At 36.2% G+C, this 21,529-nt stretch overlaps 1 protein-coding gene across 3 annotated transcripts in view; it reads right to left on the reverse strand.

Moving 5' to 3' along the window:
- Positions 1–17,645, reverse strand: part of LOC117344856 — a 55,776-nt gene extending 38,131 nt beyond the window's left edge. The window contains exons 1-2 of one of the 3 annotated variants that reach the window (XM_033907703.1): positions 17,485–17,645; positions 1,059–2,904 (exon numbers count right to left, since the gene is read on the reverse strand). In XM_033907703.1, the coding sequence (XP_033763594.1) occupies positions 1,059–2,797 (1,739 nt within the window). In that variant the 5' untranslated portion in view covers positions 2,798–2,904; positions 17,485–17,645. Of the gene's footprint in view, positions 1–1,058; positions 2,905–17,211; positions 17,309–17,484 lie in introns of those variants that run through there. The other 2 variants (XM_033907705.1, XM_033907704.1) reach the window with 2 other exon arrangements.
- Between the last annotated feature and the right edge of the window lie 3,884 nt (positions 17,646–21,529).

The following is a 21,529-nucleotide window of genomic DNA, read 5'->3' on the forward strand; positions in this document are numbered from 1 at the left end:
ATGTATAGACATGTACAGACTCAGACTGGTGTCCGACACCCTGTAACGTATAGACATGGACAGACAGGTGTCCGACACCCTGTAATGTATAGACATGGACAGACAGGTGTCCGACACCCTGTAATGTATAGACATGGACAGACTGGTGTCCGACACCCTGTAATGTATATATAACTATCTATTTTACTGGACCACACAGACATGGACAGACTGGTGTCCGACACCCTGTAATGTATAGACATGGACAGACTGGTGTCCGACACCCTGTAATGTATATATAACTATCTATTTTACTGGACCACACAGACATGGACAGACTGGTGTCCGACACCCTGTAATGTATAGACATGGACAGACAGGTGTCCGACACCCTGTAATGTATAGACATGGACAGACTGGTGTCTGACACCCTGTACAGATCCCCCCTTTGAGTGAGCCCAGTCTCCATGACATGATAATATCTCACTGAGATTATACATATTTAATAGGATGTAATTTAGTGATGACAGTCAATATGAGGTGTTGAATGCATGTGGTGATTAAAATCTAATCTACAGTTACACATTGGAGCCATAATGTATGCATATATATAGAGTAAAGTAAATTATATTAAATAGTTGGAGATAAATTCTGGGAATGCTGGAATCAGTTTATGAGTGGAGTATGATTAAGTAGATATATAAAGTCTGTTTTAGATGTAGGTGTAAAGTATGAATTATATTATTAGCAGATATATATTCCTAAAGTCTATTTCAGATAAACGTGTAAACTATGATTTAGCAGATACATTATATATATTCCTAAAGTCTGTTTCAGATATATGTGTAAAGTGTGATTTAGCAGATACGTTGTATATATTCCTAAAGTCTGTTTCAGATATATGTATAAAGTTTGATTTAGCAGATAAATTGTATATATTCCTAAAGTCTGTTTCAGATATATGTATAAAGTTTGATTTAGCAGATACATTGTATATATTCCTAAAGTCTGTTTCAGATATATCAAATATGTATAAAGTTTGATTTAGCAGATATATAAAAGTCTATTTCAAAACTGACCTTGATTCGACTGCATCTTGATATTTTTTGGGAGTTGGTTGCGAGGCCATTTTGGACAGCTGATTAGACGGTAGATCCCTTTCCGGTATTATCTGTAAACTTTCATCTGAAAGTCCATTTTGGTGATCAGGATCAACGACATGCTTGTCCTGTATCCTATGCTCGTTTCTCTCTTTGAATTTTTTATTTGATCCGCTTTTGTATTTTCCTCTACTTTTGTGATTTTGTTTATTTCCATTGACAAAACCGTCTGAATTCTGATGCTGACTTTGATGCCTATCGTCCATTCCATCACTGTCCCAGTCGGAATCAGGTATATTTTCCTTAGAGGAGTCCGACATAAAATGATCCAAATGATCCGGCTCATGCCAATTCCTGCTTGTTGACCTACGTTTTTGTTGATAGTGTTTACTCTTAGAGCCCTCACTATGATTACGGTCACGTCCAGATCGTGAACTTTTGGGAGGATCAATATGATCCTTTTCAGTAGAATGTTTATGCCTTTTACCACTCGTTTCTGTTTTGAACGTGTCTACATATCTCTGTACGTTTGTCTGATATCTAGTGTCCTCTGCTTGACTAGATCCTAACTTAGTTCCCCCATACAAACTTTTGGCATTAGAAGCGGACTTTGGCACTCGCGGACTCGACGTTTGATGTTTTGACACATGACCTGTCGTCTTATGACCGGTCTCCTTATCTGGTGATGACCACACGGGATTATAATGCGGAACATTGCTCTGAACAGTCTTAAACCCCTGATGTCCTCCATCTTTGTTTAGTAATGAACCCACATCACTAAGGGGGTCACTTCCTATGGAAAGATTTGTCTGTGCTACTTGACTAGGCTTCAACTTGCTATTACCTTGATCAATCTGATTCCCACTTTGTATCAAGTCTCCGACAATATTGGACCGACTTACACCACCTTTTTTCTTTACTTTCATTTCAACATCAACAACATTGCGATCGTAAATTTGTTTGTCTGTGTTCCTTGACGATGATTTTATGTTTCGGTCATTATCATCTTTAACCATACCTTCCAATCCTTCCGAGAAATTCAGACACCGTTTTTTCCTATCATGGAGCTCTATATACTCCTCCAGAATGTTTGACACAGATGAATTTTTGTTAACACTATTTTGTACATCAGTCCGAGGCGTCACTTCCTTTGATGGGTGTCCTTTCTCCATCAGGTGGACGTGAGCCTGGTAGTTAATGAAGGACATACGAGCCAATTCCTTATCCACCTTACGACTGAGAAGTGACCGTTTGGCCCTCGCAGTGTCATTCTTAGAAATTTCTACTTCAGTATCTTTTTTGGTGTCCACCGTGAAAGTGTTTGAATTTATTTTTGAAATGTTTTCATCTTTATGTTGGTCAAGGTTATGTTTAGATTTTAAAATTGATACAGGATCTTTGATTGGTATAATTAGTGACCTTAAGGCTGCAATTTTGTCTGTGAAATCTAGACCTCCATTGTATAAGTTAGCATCTTCATCATCATCATCAGTGTCAAATGCCAAAGTTCGCCGAACTTTGCTTGTATGTTTTTGTTTCCCTTGACGATCAAGATGGCGGTTGTTCCTGTTGTCGAACGACACACCATATCTAGTTTCTCTACACCGAACAGTATCCTTGTCTCCAGAAGGAAAATGAGTCCTACCCCGTGGACCTTTGCGATGAAGATGTAGGATTGAGGAGACCCTACCGTCCTCAGTATGCATGGCAGCAGACATTTTGAAGTCCCATACACCAATAAATCAACCATACTCCATGTTGCCTCGTGTTAGTTACGTTTGTCCAAATCTTCCATCATCTATTCTTTAATATCCATTTTGATAATCTATAATAGAAAGAATAAATGAATTAATGATAAATGAATAAATAAATAAATAAATAAATAAATGAACTGTTATTTTCATTCCAATGCAATTTCTCAAATAGTCAGAAAAAAAATGAAGAATGAATTCTACTTTTCTTTACCTTTGGTGTTTTGCAAATTCAATTCCAGCATGAAAGTATATTCTTAATTTGCATAAAAGAATGATTAATTGTTTTTCATATGTGAAAAAAAACAACATTCCTCATATAGTGACAAGCAATCAGAAACAAGCACTTTGTTTGAAGAAGAATTGGAAAAACTCAGGATATTGTATGGAATTAAGTGTGAGACAGAGAGACAGATTGAAGAGATCGAGAGCTAGATTACATTACAATCACCTTTCAATCTCTACTTCAATAAAATAAGCTGAGAATGCCTGATAACATCCATCACTTCCAACCTACTGGAAATGAAACTTAGAATGTAAATGTTCAAAATTTTCCTTTTTTGACTTCACAGCTAACATTGATGTTTGATCTCATTTAATTATTTTTTAGGAAAATTGTTATCATCTGCTAATTATTAATTAATGTTGTGTGTGGTAAGGAAGTTTTCCAGAGTTTGTCATTCATTCAACATTAAAAATACAGTTCTGAGCATTAACACATTTGACTGAACAGTAAAAGAAATTCAGCGTCAAATATGATAAACTTAACAAGGCTGGTCACTCTTGACCTGATACCAGAGGTCAACATGACTGGCTAATCTGACCTTATACCAGGGGTCAACATGACTGGTCACTCTGACCTTAAACTGAAGGACAAGGCTGTTCACTCTTGACCTTATACCAGAGGTCAACATGACTTGCTAATCTGACCTTATAACAGAGGTCAACATGCATATGACTGGTCACTCTGACCTTATACCAGAGGTCAATATGACTGATCACTCTGACTTTATACCGAAGGTCAACAAGGCTGGTCACTCTTGACCTTATACCTGAGGTCAACATGACTGGTCACTCTGACCTTATACCAGAGGCCAACATGACTGGTCACTCTGACCTTATACCAGAGGCTAACATGACTTGTTACTCTGACCTTATACCAATGGTCAACATGACTGGTCACTCTGGGCATACAACAAAAGTCAACATGACTGGTCACTCTGACCTTACACCAAAGGTCATTGTACATAACATAAAGATCTGGTTTCAGTGTTACATTCAGCCCAATGACAATTTCATTTTAGATCATATCTCACCCACAAGCGACTTCAGTGTTGTCATCTTGAACTTATTCATAAATACCCCTACTGCCGTTGATCCCTATCTGTGGACAATGAAAGTCAAAAACTATTGCGAACAGTATCCAACATGAAGTTGAACTTAACATATGGAGCTGTAAACATCACAATAATTCCATGGCTCGAAGAAAACTACACAAAAAAAGTACGTCAACAATTGTAATTGATGTATCCCTGCGATTAAAGTCTTAATAGAAAATAAAACGTTGTAAAAATACATAAGTTTTAAACATAAATTAGCTAATAACGAAATTATTGAATTATCTAAAGATAACCTGAGGTCTTATGAATGGAGCTTACAAGCTCCAAAATACCTGGAGTATATCAATTACACAATAGTACCGATTATTATTGGTATTAGCCATGATAGATGTAGAAAGGCCAGAGGGCAGAAAAATGTTGTGAATTGTTGATTTAATGTATCAAACCTTTAGCTTGACATCTCTTCTGGTAAAAGTGCAAAAACTTGAACCATTCAGAAATAAAAAAAATAATAATAATCTTCATATTTAGTAGTTTGACATTAAAAGTAAAGCACTTTCAGTTTATGCCACAATTCTTTGAAAATTAAATATTTATGAAGATTATAGTGTGAGGTACATTGCTAACTTAAACATGGTCTATAGAATTGGAAGTACTTTAAATGTCCCTAACTTTTACATATAAAATCGGTTTTCATACAAAGACAGGACATTTAACACCGAGATGAAAGTTGAGGCCACAAAAGCCTAATGATATGTTTCAGGGCTTGACACACACATTCCAGGCATTAACTTCCACTATGTCTGGGATTTTCAGTTCATAGACTTTTGAGGCATCTTAATCCTGACATTTAAATCCTTTCCTTGACATTCCTAAATCACCTGGGAGGCAAAATTACCTGGATATATGATATCAGGTATGATGTCAAATTAACCAGATTTACTCCATTTAAATACCGACCCATGTTCGGGGAATCGTAAACATAAAACATCTTGTCCAACTGTGATTCGTGTAGTCCTAAAACCTCCTAACTTTGAAATTTTAGTTTTATGGAGCTTTTTACCTATTTGTTAAAAAAAAACTTGTTAATCTGAACATTTTTAAATAGGAGATAAGCATGGCCCTTACACCAGTGGTCAGATAATTGGGGTTAGTATGACCCTTACACCAGTGGTCAGATAACTGGGGTTAGTATGACCCTTACACCTGTGGTCAGATAACTGGGGTTAGTATGGCCCTTACACCATGGTCAGATAACTGGGGTTAGTATGGCCCTTACACCATGGTCAGATAACTGGGGTTAGTATGGCCCTTACACCAGTGGTCAGACAATTGGAATAAGTATGGCCCTTACACCTGTGGTCAGATAACTGGGGTTATTATGGCCCTTACACCAGTGGTCAGATAATTGGGGTTAGTATGGTCCTTACACCAGTGGTCAGATAACTGGGGTTAGTATAGCCCTTACACCAGTGGTCAGATAATTGGGGTTAGTATAGCCCTTACACCAGGGGTCAGCTAATTGGGGTTAGTATGGCCCTTACACCAGTGGTCAGATAACTGGGGTTAGTATGGCCCTTACACCAGTGGTCAGACAATTGGAATTAGTATGGCCCTTACATCAGTGGTCAGATAATTGGGGTTAGTATGACCCTTACACCAGTGGTCAGATAACTGGGGTTAGTATGGCCCTTACACCATGGTCAGATAACTGTAGTTAGTTTGACCCTTACCCCAGTGGTCAGATAACTGGGGTTAGTATGGCCCTTACACCAGTGGTCAGATAATTTGGGTTAGTATAGCCCTTACACCAGTGGTCAGATAATTGGGGTTAGTATGGCCCTTACACCAGTGGTCAGATAACTGGGGTTAGTATGGCCCTTACACCTGTGGTCAGATAATTGGGGTTAGTATGGCCCTTACACCAGTGGTCAGATAATTGGGGTTAGTATGACCCTTATACAAGTGGTCACATAATTGGGGTTAGTATAGCCCTTACACCAGTGGTCAGATAACTGGTGTTAGTACGGCCCTTACACCAGTGGTCAGATAATTGGTGTTAGTATAGCCCTTACACCAGTGGTCAGATAACTGGGGTTAGTACGGCCCTTACACCAGTGGTCAGATAATTGGAATTAGTATGGCCCTTACACCAGTGGTCAGATAATTCGGGTTAGTATGACTCCTACACAAGTGGTCAGATAATTTGGGTTAGTATGGCCCTTACACCTGTGGTCAGATAACTGGGGTTAGTATGGCCCTTACACCAGTGGTCAGATAATTGGGGTTAGTATGACCCTTACACCAGTGGTTAGATAATTGGGGTTAGTATGGCCCTTACACCAGTGGTCAGATAACTGGGGTTAGTATGACCCTTACACCAGTGGTCAGATAACTCGGGTTAGTATGGCCCTTACACCAGTGGTCAGATAATTGGGGTTAGTATGACCCTTACACCAGTGGTCAGATAACTGGGGTTAGTATGGCCCTTACACCAGTGGTCAGATAACTGGGGTTAGTATGACCCTTACACCAGTGGTCAGATAATAGGGGGTTAGTATGACCCTTACACCAGTGGTCAGATAATTGGGGTTAGTATGACCCTTACACCAGTGGTCAGATAATATAATTGGGGTTAGTATGGCCCTTACACCAGTGGTCAGATAACTGGGGTTAGTATGACCCTTACACCAGTGGTCAGATAATTGGGATCTGAGATCACAATATAACAGGCTAGAAAAACTGTTGTACTGGAGTAAAGAGCAGGATGTCTCAGCTAGAGACAGGCTGATAAAAATGGAATATTGTCTATAAATATTTATAGGAGAGAAAAATAAGAAAAGAAAGAGAAACAATCTACAATAACTTGTAGTACCTCTTATCGTATGATCAACCAATTAAACTAACATCAGGCTATTAAAATCTGTGTGTTTAATGGACTCTTCCTCGGCAGATTTCTGTTTAGAGATTGGATCAATATATTCCGTAAACGACCAAATTAACTTCAGCAAGTGTCCTCCCTGTGTCAATGTGTGGATCCGGAGTTGAACATAATATATGGGTCTGTGAAGGAACATTAATGGAATACAAACATTAACTCATCTTTATTAATATTGTATATTTCCTGTGCAGGTGATAGAACTCAAACGTTCTTTTAAAGGTTTCCTCCACAGTGAAAAATGTAATACAACTGTCATACAGCTGGTTTACCTTCGATCAGCTAATATCAATGCTACTTTATTCATTCGGGTATTAAAAGTAATTGACCATTTATAAGGCTGCAGCATTTCAAAAACGATCCTGAATTAAGTAAGATCTGTAAAATAATGTTATATTTTGCAAATTGTTGTTACATCTTTATAGTTAAATCACACCGGTAACAAAATCTGTCAGTAACTGTAAACTTATACTTTGTTTATACCGGTATTTAGCTGTTGTTTTAACAATTTTGTTTGTATTTAGCTCTCGTTTTGTCAATTTTGAGTTTGAATAATTACAATTTCTTTTTCGTGTCTATTTTGTTTTCTATTGTTAAAACATATCTTAAGGTTCACAAAAAATATTTCATCAAAATTTAATCTAGAATGTTTAAGTGAACAAAAGCATATGTCCCCCCTTCCCCCTTATTAGGTATTGAATAATTTGCACTTAATTGACCTTTGACTTTGAGGTCGAGGTTACAACAAACCAGTATTGTACTAATGGAGACATTAGATATGGAACTTGTATGCCATGCTATATGTTGGTATAGCGACAGACCTGTAATTTCTCATTATTTCATTTTCTTACTAAGATTAAAATTAAATACCTATCTTTTATATCTACATGAATATACCAGAAATAATTATGTAATGTAAATTTCTATGAGTATAGATGATGGACTGACACTGGGTCGAGAGGCCCTCTGGGTTAAGTACCTTCAGAAATTAAAGTCTTCCACCAATCTAATTATACATCTTATGTAGATCTCAGTGACATCACCCGTAGTCACCATATAATCATCATTAACCAATCCTCTATGAGAAAAATATTAATAACTCTTCCATATACATTTACAAAAACAGTCATTGTCATCACAGGCCATTGAAATTCTAGAGAAGAATTATTAAATGTTGAGTCTAATTTAAAATATGCAGTATTTAACTGTGCATGTGGGCAGTGTAAGAAGTGAATGTGTGACCAATTGGGTATTGAATGGTGACCAATATGGAAGTTTTCAGATAGAACACACTTCCTCCAGTTCTTGCCATTATAAATAATCTCTCACTTCCATGTCAGCTTCCCTCTCTAGGAGTCTCCCAGCTTAGACAACCTTCTCCTGACGGTATCCCCCTACCCACCCGCCTTGTTCTCACCCTCTCCCTCAGACCCTCAGAACAATGGTACCATCTCCCCCTTATTCTCCCACCCCCTTATTCTAACCATTTCCCCCTTATTCTCCCACCCCCTTATTCTCCCACCCCCTTATTCTAACCATTTCCCCCTTATTCCCAACATCTCCCCCTTATCCCCCCCCTTATTCTGCCCCCCCCCCCCCCCCCCCCCCCCCTAATCTTCTTTAGTAACAGTGACCTTAGAAGCAGTGTGTGAAGTTGAGTATGATCAGTCCACTAAATGAGTGTTATTTGTAATGCAGACAGAATGACAGGGAATGAGTGACAGAAAAACAGTGGTATTACATTATCTCTGTCAGATCTTCAACCAGGGGGAGAACAAATTTAAAAGAGTGTTCCTGTTATCAGGTTATTACTGAAATAGAAGTTGAAGTGTGTTCTATGAATATTGTTTAAATTTCAAATAATATTTCAAACAACCGTTGACAAAGGGTCCATGAACATTGGTGACATTTTGTCAATACAGGAACATAAGACTAGACCTGTATACATGTAAACTCGTTATGATATCAATCTGAGGTTTACAATACCTACAATACACACATAGTGTAACACTCTATTGTAGCCTGCTATAGAAACCAGACTTACCAGGTACTTGTTGAACCATTTCACCAAGTCCAGTCCTGCTACAAACATATTGTACACACCACAACACTGAAGTAAAAATCTGGAGAATATAGCAGGTGTCTAATGTGGATAACTGATAAAATTTTCCTACATATGCAGATATGAGCATCAGCTTACAATGAAATGTTTCATTTCAAATTAAATACAGAATTGATCTCGAGATCACCTAAGGCAAGGTTTTTTCATTTGTTTGGAAAATTGAATAAATATTCCAATACTCAAACCATGTTAAATCAAGGGTATTTTAAAGTGGGATGTGTGGGTGTGATCTCATATCATAAGGTATATATGTAGCAGAACTGGACTAGGCCAGGTAGCTATAATGGATAGACTGTCAAACGTCAGGACTTATTTTCATTGCACTTTTCCTCTCCTGTTACAGAAAGTGTATAAGCTAACTCCATATGCAGGATTTTAAATAAAAGAAAAAGTTCTTCACATAGGTATTCATGTTAAAAATTCTAATGAATGGAGATTTAGAAAATATATTCAGATTTTAAAACATTTGCTGAAATCAACTACATTGTGTATGTTGTGTGATATTTTCTCTTGTACCTTTAATTTTTAAGACATTATGAAGTTTTTGACATTTTTTCTCCTCCCTCATGAAAATGTCTTGTCCTTAGGTATGCTTATGTAGCGGGACTGGACTGGGTCGATCATCGGTGACCAGGTAGCTCAATTGGTAGAGCATCCGGCTAGTGTTCGGAGGTCCCGGGTTCGAACCCCGGTCTGGCCGCTACATTTTCTCCTCTCCTGTTACAAAATTGGCGCCCAACTAAAATAACCACGGTGGTGGTATAAGGGTCTCGTGTGTCTTCGAGGGCAAAGACTTGAAAAAAAGGAGGGAGGTGTGTAGCGGGACTGGACTGGGTCGATCATCGGTGACCAGGTAGCTCAATTGGCAGAGCATCCGGCTAGTGTTCGGAGGTCCTGGGTTCGAACCCTGGTCTGGCCGCTACATTTTCTTCTCTCCTGTTACATGTTTACCATTCTATTTGTGTACATAGCTATAGTTGGGTGGTACCCAAGTGACTCAAAGCAACTTTTATATATTGTTATATTACAGTAACACAGTCATCTCAGAGCAGTTCACAAATGATCATCTGTGGTTATCTGGCCCTCAGCAACCTGAGCCAATGTCTTTCTTACCTCCCTTGGGAGCTTACAGTCGGAGCTGCCTTTTCAGCCCTTCCCTACCACATCCTCATTTACAGCTGAGCCGACTGGAACACAACAGAGTATAGTATCTTGTTCAAGGACACAACACAGAGCCCATGCTGTGGCTCGAACCAACAACCCTTCAGTCACGTAGCCCTGCATGCTACCACTAAAGCACCTTGACCCCGTATAAATATATAATAATAGGCTAATTGTATAATGATAGTCAAATTATTTTGAAATATGGAATTTACATCATGTATGAGTACAAATATAATTATATGTTAAAGATCAACATAAACAACTCTGCGACATCACCTGGACAACAAGGTGTTTCAAGACCCTTTTGTAAGATAGAGCCATCAATCCACTGTTGGCAGGTAACAACATCTGGCACCTGAGCATTCAGTCAGTATAAAAACTCTGCATCAATATACATAAAACCTCCCGGCAGTGAAGGGTTCTGAAGTGGCTGTATTAGGAACTATCACAAGTAACCTTGGGTAATCTGTTTACATTACCACAGTGAAGTACAAATTGATTTACATTAGATGACCAAATACAGAGACACCATTCTCCACACTATTGACAGTCACCCAGATAAAAACTTACTAGGATTTATAATGATTTTCATCGAAGGTATCCCAGTAACTGGTAAGATTTAATTATTTAGACCAGATTTGATACCTTCCAGTACAACAATTCAAAATCCTGTAAAACATTTATCACAAAATTGTTGAAAGTAGTTCAGAGCATGAGGACAAGGGCAGATAACCCTAACTGGAATCAAATTATAAAAGGTCACCTTATGAGCTCATGCTAGCAAACTTTCCCTTTATGTTTGCTTGGAAAACAAAGGGTCGTGACTCTGTGGTATGATAATGAGCCCTAGCATGGGCATAATATTCCTCATTATTCCTTCCGATTTTAAGTGTAAGCTAGATGAAATTGAAGAAATTTCCTGGAGCAATATAAAAGAAAGCATCTGTTGTGGTTTTCTGGGGGGTTGAGGGTTGTTGGGGGGGAATTTGTGAGGAAGAGGGGTAGTATGAAAGTTGAGAGTGTAATAAAGTCACTTTACCTGGTAATAGCTCTCCTGGTCAGCTGAAAGGCCATAATAGAGGATGTATTAATCCTGTTAGAATAATGTAAATGGTACTAACTCAGGCTAATTGGAATTTTCCTCCATAGCTGAGTATGCTGTCTGCTTTGAGCCAAATTTTCAGTGAGTAGTTCCAGCCAGTGTGGACAGGGTATTTTTCATTACTCCTTATTTCCAGGGTACAATATATAAAGTAAGGTTTGACCCAAAATGTGGACACATTGTTATATATGGCACTGTTTGGTCAAGACGTCTGAGAGTTAAACTATTATACCAGGATTTGTGTATATATTAACCTAATTGGCCAGTAAGTCAGCTCATGTTTTTAAGCTAGAGAAATACAAGAGGCCCATAATGGGCCTTAACAGTCATCCGACTCTAAAGACCATTGTAATATTATAGTGGCACTCATGTTGACCATGACGGCCATCGTGGATCTTGGACAACCAGAAAAAAAACAATACTTGGTCAGGACATTGTATAGGCCAAGTTAGAGCTGAATGCCACTGGTGGAACTTGAGAAATTTGAAATACTGGGGCTAACATTTCAAAAATATAAGCATTCTTATGAGACAGAGACATGTAGATAAACAGACCTTAATCTTAAGGCCACACAAGTGTACCATCAGAAGTAATGATCTTTTTAACCTCCGTGAAGTCTTTCAACTAAACATAGGAAATAATATATATGCAGTACGTTTTATAATAAACCTGATCTTTAATTTTCATTTCTACTTCTCACATAAAAGAGATGATTGTTGAAAGGTTTGTGTACACAGCTTACTGTACAAGTTATAATGAATAATCAACAAAGCTATCCTTGTGTGCTATAGGTTGGTTTGGTATTTCTGAACTTAATCATAAATAAAACATATTGTTGGAATTAAAATCCACACAGTACATTCAGGAAAGGCAGGAAAGGTTCCATGTCCTTAACCATATTATTGGCTCAATAAAATCTATTGCATAATAAATTCAGACAAATGTTTTTCATTTATATATATTCATTTTATTTAATTTCATGTTTTTTTCTGCTGTAAGTAGTATATCATCACTTTACAAAGAAAACATACTGCAATATTCTCAATAGTTAATAGTTTCAATTCAATGAAGACTGAGAAATGATACAGAAAGCCACAAGGCAGCAAAGGTGACTCAGATATGGTCAAGTCAAATTCAATAGTCAAGTCCTATAAAATCTCCAAAAAACAGAACCACCATTCCAAATAATGCTTGGTTTCAACTTTAAAACACAAACTAGAATCTATATTCAGCATCAGTGACTTGTGACAAAGTCTATTTTTAGTAATGGTGACTTCGACCTTAAAGGTCATTCAAGCCTTAAAGCAATAGGATTTGCACATTTTCATAAAGCAACCAACAGCCCATGTTTGAATTTTGTGTGATCATGTGGTCCAAGAATTGGGGACACAAAGATACAAGCCAAATTCTATGATGACCTTGGCCTTTGGATGATCCTGAAATTTGAATGACCCTGACCTTTGGACGACCCTGTCCAAATGTATAAGATTCTGTTCCTTCCCTCCCAAGTGGAAACCACATGTAAAATTTGAACTCTACTTGAATAATGATGGGCAACAACTACTGAATTTAAAATTGCACCACAACTCAGATACCTAAAATCAACAATTATACAAGTGAAGATTAAATTCATAAACAGACTTCAGTAGGTTTTTCAGATCAGCTTTAAGTCAAACTAAACATTAACATTCCTTAGGCCCTATAGCAAACAAACAGTTATGGGTTTTTAAAATCTGTATGTGTATTGGGGTAAAGTAAAGCGATTTCACAGACAGTCACTTCTCAATGAATTCCTTTTAGCTTCTAAAATATTTTGCCCCGAGGATTCAAAATTAAAGTAACCATGCATGGGTATTAAATTAATCAGGACATACATACGACCACTAACTTTGAACATGGAGATTTAAGTATCACTGTGGAATCAAGATACGTTATAACTTGTTAAATCATTATGTATACTTTACTATATATAATACTTTATCACATCAAAAAATAAGAGTTACACATCCCTTCATTATTCAACTTCAAGTCATAAAGAACAAGATTTTTAGAGATTTCAACATTTAAATGACTTTAATATAATTATATATATATAGGCTTTCATTACAATAATCTACAGACCGTCTATAACCTACTCCCTGCTGGTGTAAATTCCAGTAACATTGTGTCAAAATTGAATATTTAAAGATGATATACATGTATTTCAGTACAGATCATTTAGAACGGTTCTTAGTTTGCATTGCATTTCTTAATTACTGCTCATATTCAGATGAATATCACACACAATCAGATACATTTCAACATGTCGTTAGAATCTCAAAGTACTTGCCCTACTTTTTGATGGGGAAGCATTTTATTTTTCTAATTAAACATTAAATCACATGCATGGAATATATTAAAATGTTTTACTCATCCACTTGTGAAAAATTATAGTCATACTACTGAAATATTTGTGATTTTTAAAATGAACCATTAAAATTCTTCTCTTTTATACCTGAGAAGGCTTTAAAAATATTTTTATCAGCGATATTCCTCATTAAATACAATTTGATGATCCATTACACATTATGATCAGACTTAATTAATTGAAGGTTAACAGTAAATAAACTGTAAAGCATGAATACACCAGTTTTCCGCATTAAAAATCCAAACTTAATAAAAGTTTGTTTATAAAATTTGATATAGCTTTAAAATAAGCCAAGATTTTCAACTTAATTGAAAAAAAAATTCCTGCATTATCAAAATTTACAGTATATCTGCTTATCTGTTAGACCTACAGTTCTAATGAATGTAATTCAGTAGTCTTGTATTCTTAAAATTTTATGTTTGAGAGAAAAATCTCAAAGAAATTAGGATGCAGAAATTGTGGTCAGACCCTTGATTTGACCGTAACATTATACCTTATACGTCATCCTGACGTGTGTATTAACACTGTCAAAACAACCATTCTTTCTGTTTTTACCTTTAAAAAGAGAAAGAATTCAAAGGATGAGAAATTGATATAACGATTCAACAGTAGAATTGTTTATTAATTATCCTACTTTGTCAAATTCAAAACTGAACACGTCTAATTTACCAGAACACAAGAGAAGTGATCGAAAGTTTGACAAGGTGACAATTATAAGTACAATAATACTTGTTTCCCTAGGAAAGACAATGGAGTAAACAAATATATGGTTAGGGAACGTTAGCATAGACAATGGACCTTTATTAGCCTATAGTGAGGTCAGCTGGCCTCTGTATGGAACAGGTTTTCCACTCAATACACAGTACATGAGTTATTTATGAATTGTATAATCAGAAGTTAAAACCTCCACTGTCTCCATTTTGTATTGAAATAACATTCCTGAATATCTATGGTGGTACTGATGTAGATTTTCACTGGGTATTTTATAAATTAAATGGCAATCCTTTTCAAATTAAATTGGATCCTTGACAGCATAGTTTTAATGGAATTCCTGAAAATAAGTGGGGTCCTTTTTTTGTTTCTTAATCTACAACAAATCCTATGTTTCAAAAGGCTCTATGGACAGCTCAAATGTATACATATATAAACTCTACTTATAAAAAATCTATGTTAGCCATATAGTTTATTTGATCAATAAGAAAATGAATAATTTTACATAAATATACCATGCAATATCTTCAATGTGATTCAATAACATTGATATTAAACCGTACAATTATAATATTACATCCCTACAATAACAACCATATGACACCTGTACAATAACAATATGACACCTGTACAATAACAACCATATGATACCCCTACAATAACAATATGACACCCCTACAATAACAATGACACCTGTACAATAACAATATGACACCCGTACAATAACAATATGACACCCGTACAATAACAATATGACACCCGTACAATAACAACCATATGACACCTGTACAATAACAATATGACACCTTACAATAACAATATGATACCCGTACAATAACAATGACACCCGTACAATAACAACCATATGACACCCGTACAATAACAATAAGACACCTGTACAATAACAACCATATGACACCCGTACAATAACCATATGACACCTGTACAATAACAATATGACACCTGTACAATAACAATATAACACCTGTACAATAACAATATGACACCCGTACAATAATAACCATATGACACCTGTACAATAACAATATGACACCCGTACAATAACAACCATATGACACCTGTACAATAACAATATGACACCTGTACAATAACAATGACACCTGTACAATAACAATATGACACCCGTACAATAACAACCATATGACACCCGTACAATAACAACATGATACCCGTACAATAACAACCATATGACACCTGTACAATAACAATATGACACCCGTACAATAACAATATGACACCCATACAATAACAACATGATACCCGTACAATAACCATATGACACCTGTACAATAACAATATGACACCTGTACAATAACAATATGACACCTGTACAATAACAATATGACACCCGTACAATAACAACCACATGACACCTGTACAATAACAATATGACACCTGTACAATAACAACCATATGACACCTGTACAATAACAATATGACACCTGTACAATAACCATATGACACCTGTACAATAACAATATGACACCCATACAATAACAATATGACACCCGTACAATAACAACATGATACCCGTACAATAACAACCATATGACACCCCTACAATAACAATATGACACCTGTACAATAACAATATGACACCCATACAATAACAATATGACACCTGTACAATAACAATATGACACCCGTACAATAACAACCATATGACACCTGTACAATAACAATATGACACCTTACAATAACAATATGATACCCGTACAATAACAACCATATGACACCTGTACAATAACAATATGACACCCGTACAATAACAATATGACACCCGTACAATAACAACTATATCACATCTGTACAATTACAACCATATGACACCCGTACAATACCAATGACACCCGTACAATAACAACAATATCACATCTGTACAATTACAACCATATGACACCCGTACAATAACAATATGACACCCGTACAATAACAACCATATGACACCCTACAATATTAAAACACAATGACACCCGTACACGTACAATAAACATACTAATTAGCCTAGTCAGTATGGAAACTGTGACATCATATACAAATGATATCACACTCATGTACATGACGTCATGTATGTCTTGGTACAGAAAGATCATCTTCTGTGATCATCGCTAGATAGAGAACCATTTAAAATGTATTGTAGGACTGTTTTAGTTTTTTAAAAACAAACGAAGAAAATCTAACATGAAATATGAAATTAATCATGCTAATAGAATTCAATATCATATGAACAGTTGTGCTAGATCCTCAATACACTAAACAGACACTTCAATCTTTTTGGTCCGCCTACATGAAGTTGAGCAAACACAAATTGATATGTGACAGTTTATATACATTATACTCAATCTGGGGAAACATCAACAAAACCTGTCAATAAAAAACTACTTGTGTTTAAAGTATAGAAATTCTCACCTTGTAAGTTTTTAACCATCACGGCCATGATAAATACACAGCTGTTAACCAGTCATAAGATTATTAGCTTTCAATGGAGAGATTGTGAACCATTTGTTTACTAAACATGTCAATCAACACCTAGGATATATACGTTTGAATATACTCTGTATACATCATGGACTTACCAAAGTTTTAGTGCATATACTTTAGTTCCTCAAAAAAAACTCCTCCAAACACACCACAATTTAAATTATTTCACAAATGACTGTGTGTCTCACACCTTAAACATAAGGCAGTATAGGTAAATATATACCTATATAATACAGCACACAGTGTTACCAGAGTGTATGTATATCCCAGTAACTTTCTTACCTAATCTCCATTTCTAGTACTGTATTTTAAAAATGAATCCAGTTTAAACATGCAAGTATTGGGTTATAATAAGTAATAATACATACCTGTACGACAGCTTTGACGGTAAGAATTAACACTATAGCGAGTTAAATCTCTCAAATTCCAACACAACACCGACCACAATATCCAGTACAATACTAAACATGTATCAATTTGTTTTCAATGTATATTAAATCTATCAATGGTTCGAGTGAGCAAGTGGCGGGCTTCCCTCCATTAGTTCATGCCAATACTATACCTGTGTGTAAGGAAAGCACACCTGCATGTATACGGTAAATGTCATGAAAACTGCATTGCTTTTAAAAACATGTATAATGTTTTTGTTTCTTTTTAATATTTACACAATGGCGTCAATACATTATTTTTTTATCAGTGATATTTTTAATTTGATTTTAATTATTAATTCATGAAATTTGATTTTAATCAATTACAACAGCTGTCAGAAACATTTGATCATTTTTCAATGTTTTGTTTTATTTTAGGGGTTTATTGTCCTCTAAACAGCCAGGGTTATAAGAGGACAGGTGTCTTATTGTAATAATTCTGCTTTAGTAATTAAGATATATGGTTTGAATGTAAATGAATTCCCTAACACCATGGTCAAAGTATGATATGTGACCCCTAACGCTGTAGTCACAGTAATGACCACAAATTCAATACTAAAATAAAATGTTCATGAATGCTATGTCCTCAGAATTAAATGGAACATCCTACATTTTATTTTGTGAAAACCTATGAATTATTGATATTTCTTTTTCTGTTTACAAATTAAATATCTTAAATGTTGAAGTCTGTGACCACCAGGAAGAGTCATTAAAAATTAATCAATAAAAATACAAATGAATATTCAAATATGAATGGGTTCTATTGTACAGCATTTAAGCCTGAACTATTTTTCAAATAGTCATTGAAAATTGATAAATAAAAATATGAATATGTAAATAAGATAAATAGATTCCCTTTAACAATATTTAAAGCTGTACATTTCCACCAGACTACCAACAACTGCATTACCCTATAATGTCAGAGAGGATTTTTTTTCAAAAGAATAACGATTGAAAGATAGAAAAAAGTCAATAACCCATTTTGTAAAGGAATAACAGGTTCACCATTGACAAGGTACAGGTATACAATTGTTGGGTCGGCAGGCGAGCATTTAAAGTCCAGTGTTAGAGATATTGATTAACGCCAATGTAATCCTACCTTAACTCTAGAACATTTACCGTATATATTTACCTATTGACTTGCATGGACTTGTGGTCTTTGACGGGTATTTGAATATACAACAAGGAATATTTGATATAGGCACTGAACACACTCGTCACAGCAACATAATGGGCCAGTTTTCAACACTCCCCGGCCAGGTTCAACACTATGGGAATTTGATGACATCTATCAAACACCCCTTGATTGACTATATAAGCAAAAATGATGTATATGTATTGCATATTTTAATCTGATCTGATTTAATTTGATGAAGATTTAATTTGACACACTATACAATAATTAAATGTCAATAAGAGGGTACCTGATCTACCCGATATAATAAGGCACATGAGGAATGGAATTATATGTCTAACAGACATTGCTATGTCAATTATCTATTGAGAATGTACAGCTAAGTTAGGGGAGGGGGACTACAGTGGGCATGGATAGGCAGAGGAGGGGGACTACAGTGGGCATGGTAGGCAGAGGGACAGTTGTAATCAGAAGGGAGGAATGAAGGGGAATTTGGAGAGCTGGTGTAGATTAGGAGCTGCGGTGGCCCAGTGGTTAAGGTGTCCTGACACTTTATCACTAGCCCTCCACCTCTGGGTTGCAAGTTCGAAACCTAGGTGGGGCAGTTGCCAGGTACTGACCGTAGGCTGGTGGTTTTTCTCTGGGTACTCCAGCTTTCCTTCACCTCCAAACCTGGCACGTCCTTAAATGGCCCTGGCTGTTAATAGGACGTTAAACAAAATAAAACCAAACTAAATGTAGATTAGGATCAGCTGCTTGGTAACTCCTTTATGTAGCAACAAGGACTCCCAGCAGTAGGAGAGATTATCTACAGTTCATATACCTGATTTTATTTCAATATAGATTTAAAATGATTCCTAGAATGCATAAATTTAGCAGTTTTGATCAACAAAACATAGCTGTATATGACAAAATTTAACATACAAGCTACAAACCATATCTTACAATTATTACAATTTTAACCAATTATTTTTGAAAGAAAATAGTAATTGCGATGACTGAATAAACAGTGAATTAGAAAAGGGAAATTCCAGATAAACAAACATATTGGAAACAATTATTTCTGAATAACTGATTAATCATGTAGGCAAGGTGAACACTAATGTCATTATAATGTATTTTTACCTGAGAAAATGATGGATCTGTTACACCAACAACCACAAAACATTGGATCAATACAGAATATATTATGTGGTAGATTTTTCTCCAATAATTCATGATAAACAGTCTCCACCTTCATCATTCAGGAAATAATATTTTCATATGGTTATTATATACTCCAACCAGTCTTAAGCCTCAGAAAAGCTGTATATACCAGACATTTCTCCCTGGGTGTCACCAACCTCTACTCAGAAAATCTGGATAAATTAATGTTTTTCAACGGGTGTCACTAAACCAGATATTTTCCCCCTGGGTGCTACTTATCAACCTGTGTAATCAGACAACCAGTAAAAACCATTTTTGTTTCTCCCTGGACATCAATAACCAACCTCTGTAATAAGAAAACCTGTAACTAGACGTTTCTCCCTGGATGTCACCAACTTCTGTACTCAGGAATTGATGTCCAGGGAGGAATATCTGGTTTATACAGGTTTTCTGAAAAACTATATAAATCAGACATTTTCCCCTGGACATCAATTACATTTTCGATGTAATCAGAAAACCTGTATAAACTAGACTTATCTCCCATTGTATCACTCATCAACCTCTGTTAAAATCAGAAAACCACTTACCAACCTCTGTAATAAGAAAACTTTATAAACCAGACATTTCTCCATTAACATCATATTACTAAACTCTATAATCATGCAGAATCCTATGTAAACCACACAATTCTGCCTGGATGTCAGCAACCTTTGTACTCAGACAACCTGTATAAACCTGACAATTCTGCCTGGATGTCAGCAACCTTTGTACTCAGACAACCTGTATAAACCGGACAATTCTCCCTGGATGTCAGCAACCTTTGTACTCAGACAACCTGTATAAACCGGACAATTCTCCCTGGATGTCAGCAACCTTTGTACTCAGACAATCTGTATAAACCGGACAATTCTCCCTGGATGTCAGCAACCTTTGTACTCAGACAACCTGTATCAACCTGACAATTCTGCCTGTATGTATACACGTATGTCACTTAAATTACCAACCTCTGTACTCAGACAACCTGTATAAACCTGACAATTCTCCCTGGATGTCAGCAACCTATGTACTCTGAAAACCTCTATAAACCAGACAATTCTCCCTGGATGTCAGCAACCTTTGTACTCAGACAACCTGTATAAACCGGACAATTCTCCCTGGATGTCAGCAACCTATGTACTCTGAAAACCTCTATAAACCAGACAATTCTCCCTGGATGTCAGCAACCTTTGTACTCAGACAACCTGTATAAACCGGACAATTCTCCCTGGATGTCAGCAACCTATGTACTCTGAAAACCTCTATAAACCAGACAATTATCCCTAGATTTTGCTTATTAACCTATGTAATCAGAAAAAACTGTCTAAACCAGACAATTCTCCCTGGATGTTGCTTACTAACCTCTGTAATCAGAAAAACTGTAAAAACCAAACCATACCTGGGTAATACCTGAATAGATCTGGATAGAATTTACTTCTGTTGGTAGCCAGGTATCTTATCTCTCCTGTAAGTGTAACCTGTGTGGAGGTCAACATATAGCCTACCCCATTTAACTCTTATCTGTATATACAGTATCCTCGTTAAACATAGATATACCTGTATAGGTACAGGTAAATGTGTGATTTATGGACTTTTTCAAAAGGCACTGGGGCAATATTATCTGGTTCATAAAACATATGATTGATCAATTGTGAATCTATAGCCCAA

This window comes from Pecten maximus, chromosome 16 (genome assembly GCF_902652985.1).
Source record: "Pecten maximus chromosome 16, xPecMax1.1, whole genome shotgun sequence".
Taxonomy (NCBI): domain Eukaryota; kingdom Metazoa; phylum Mollusca; class Bivalvia; order Pectinida; family Pectinidae; genus Pecten; species Pecten maximus.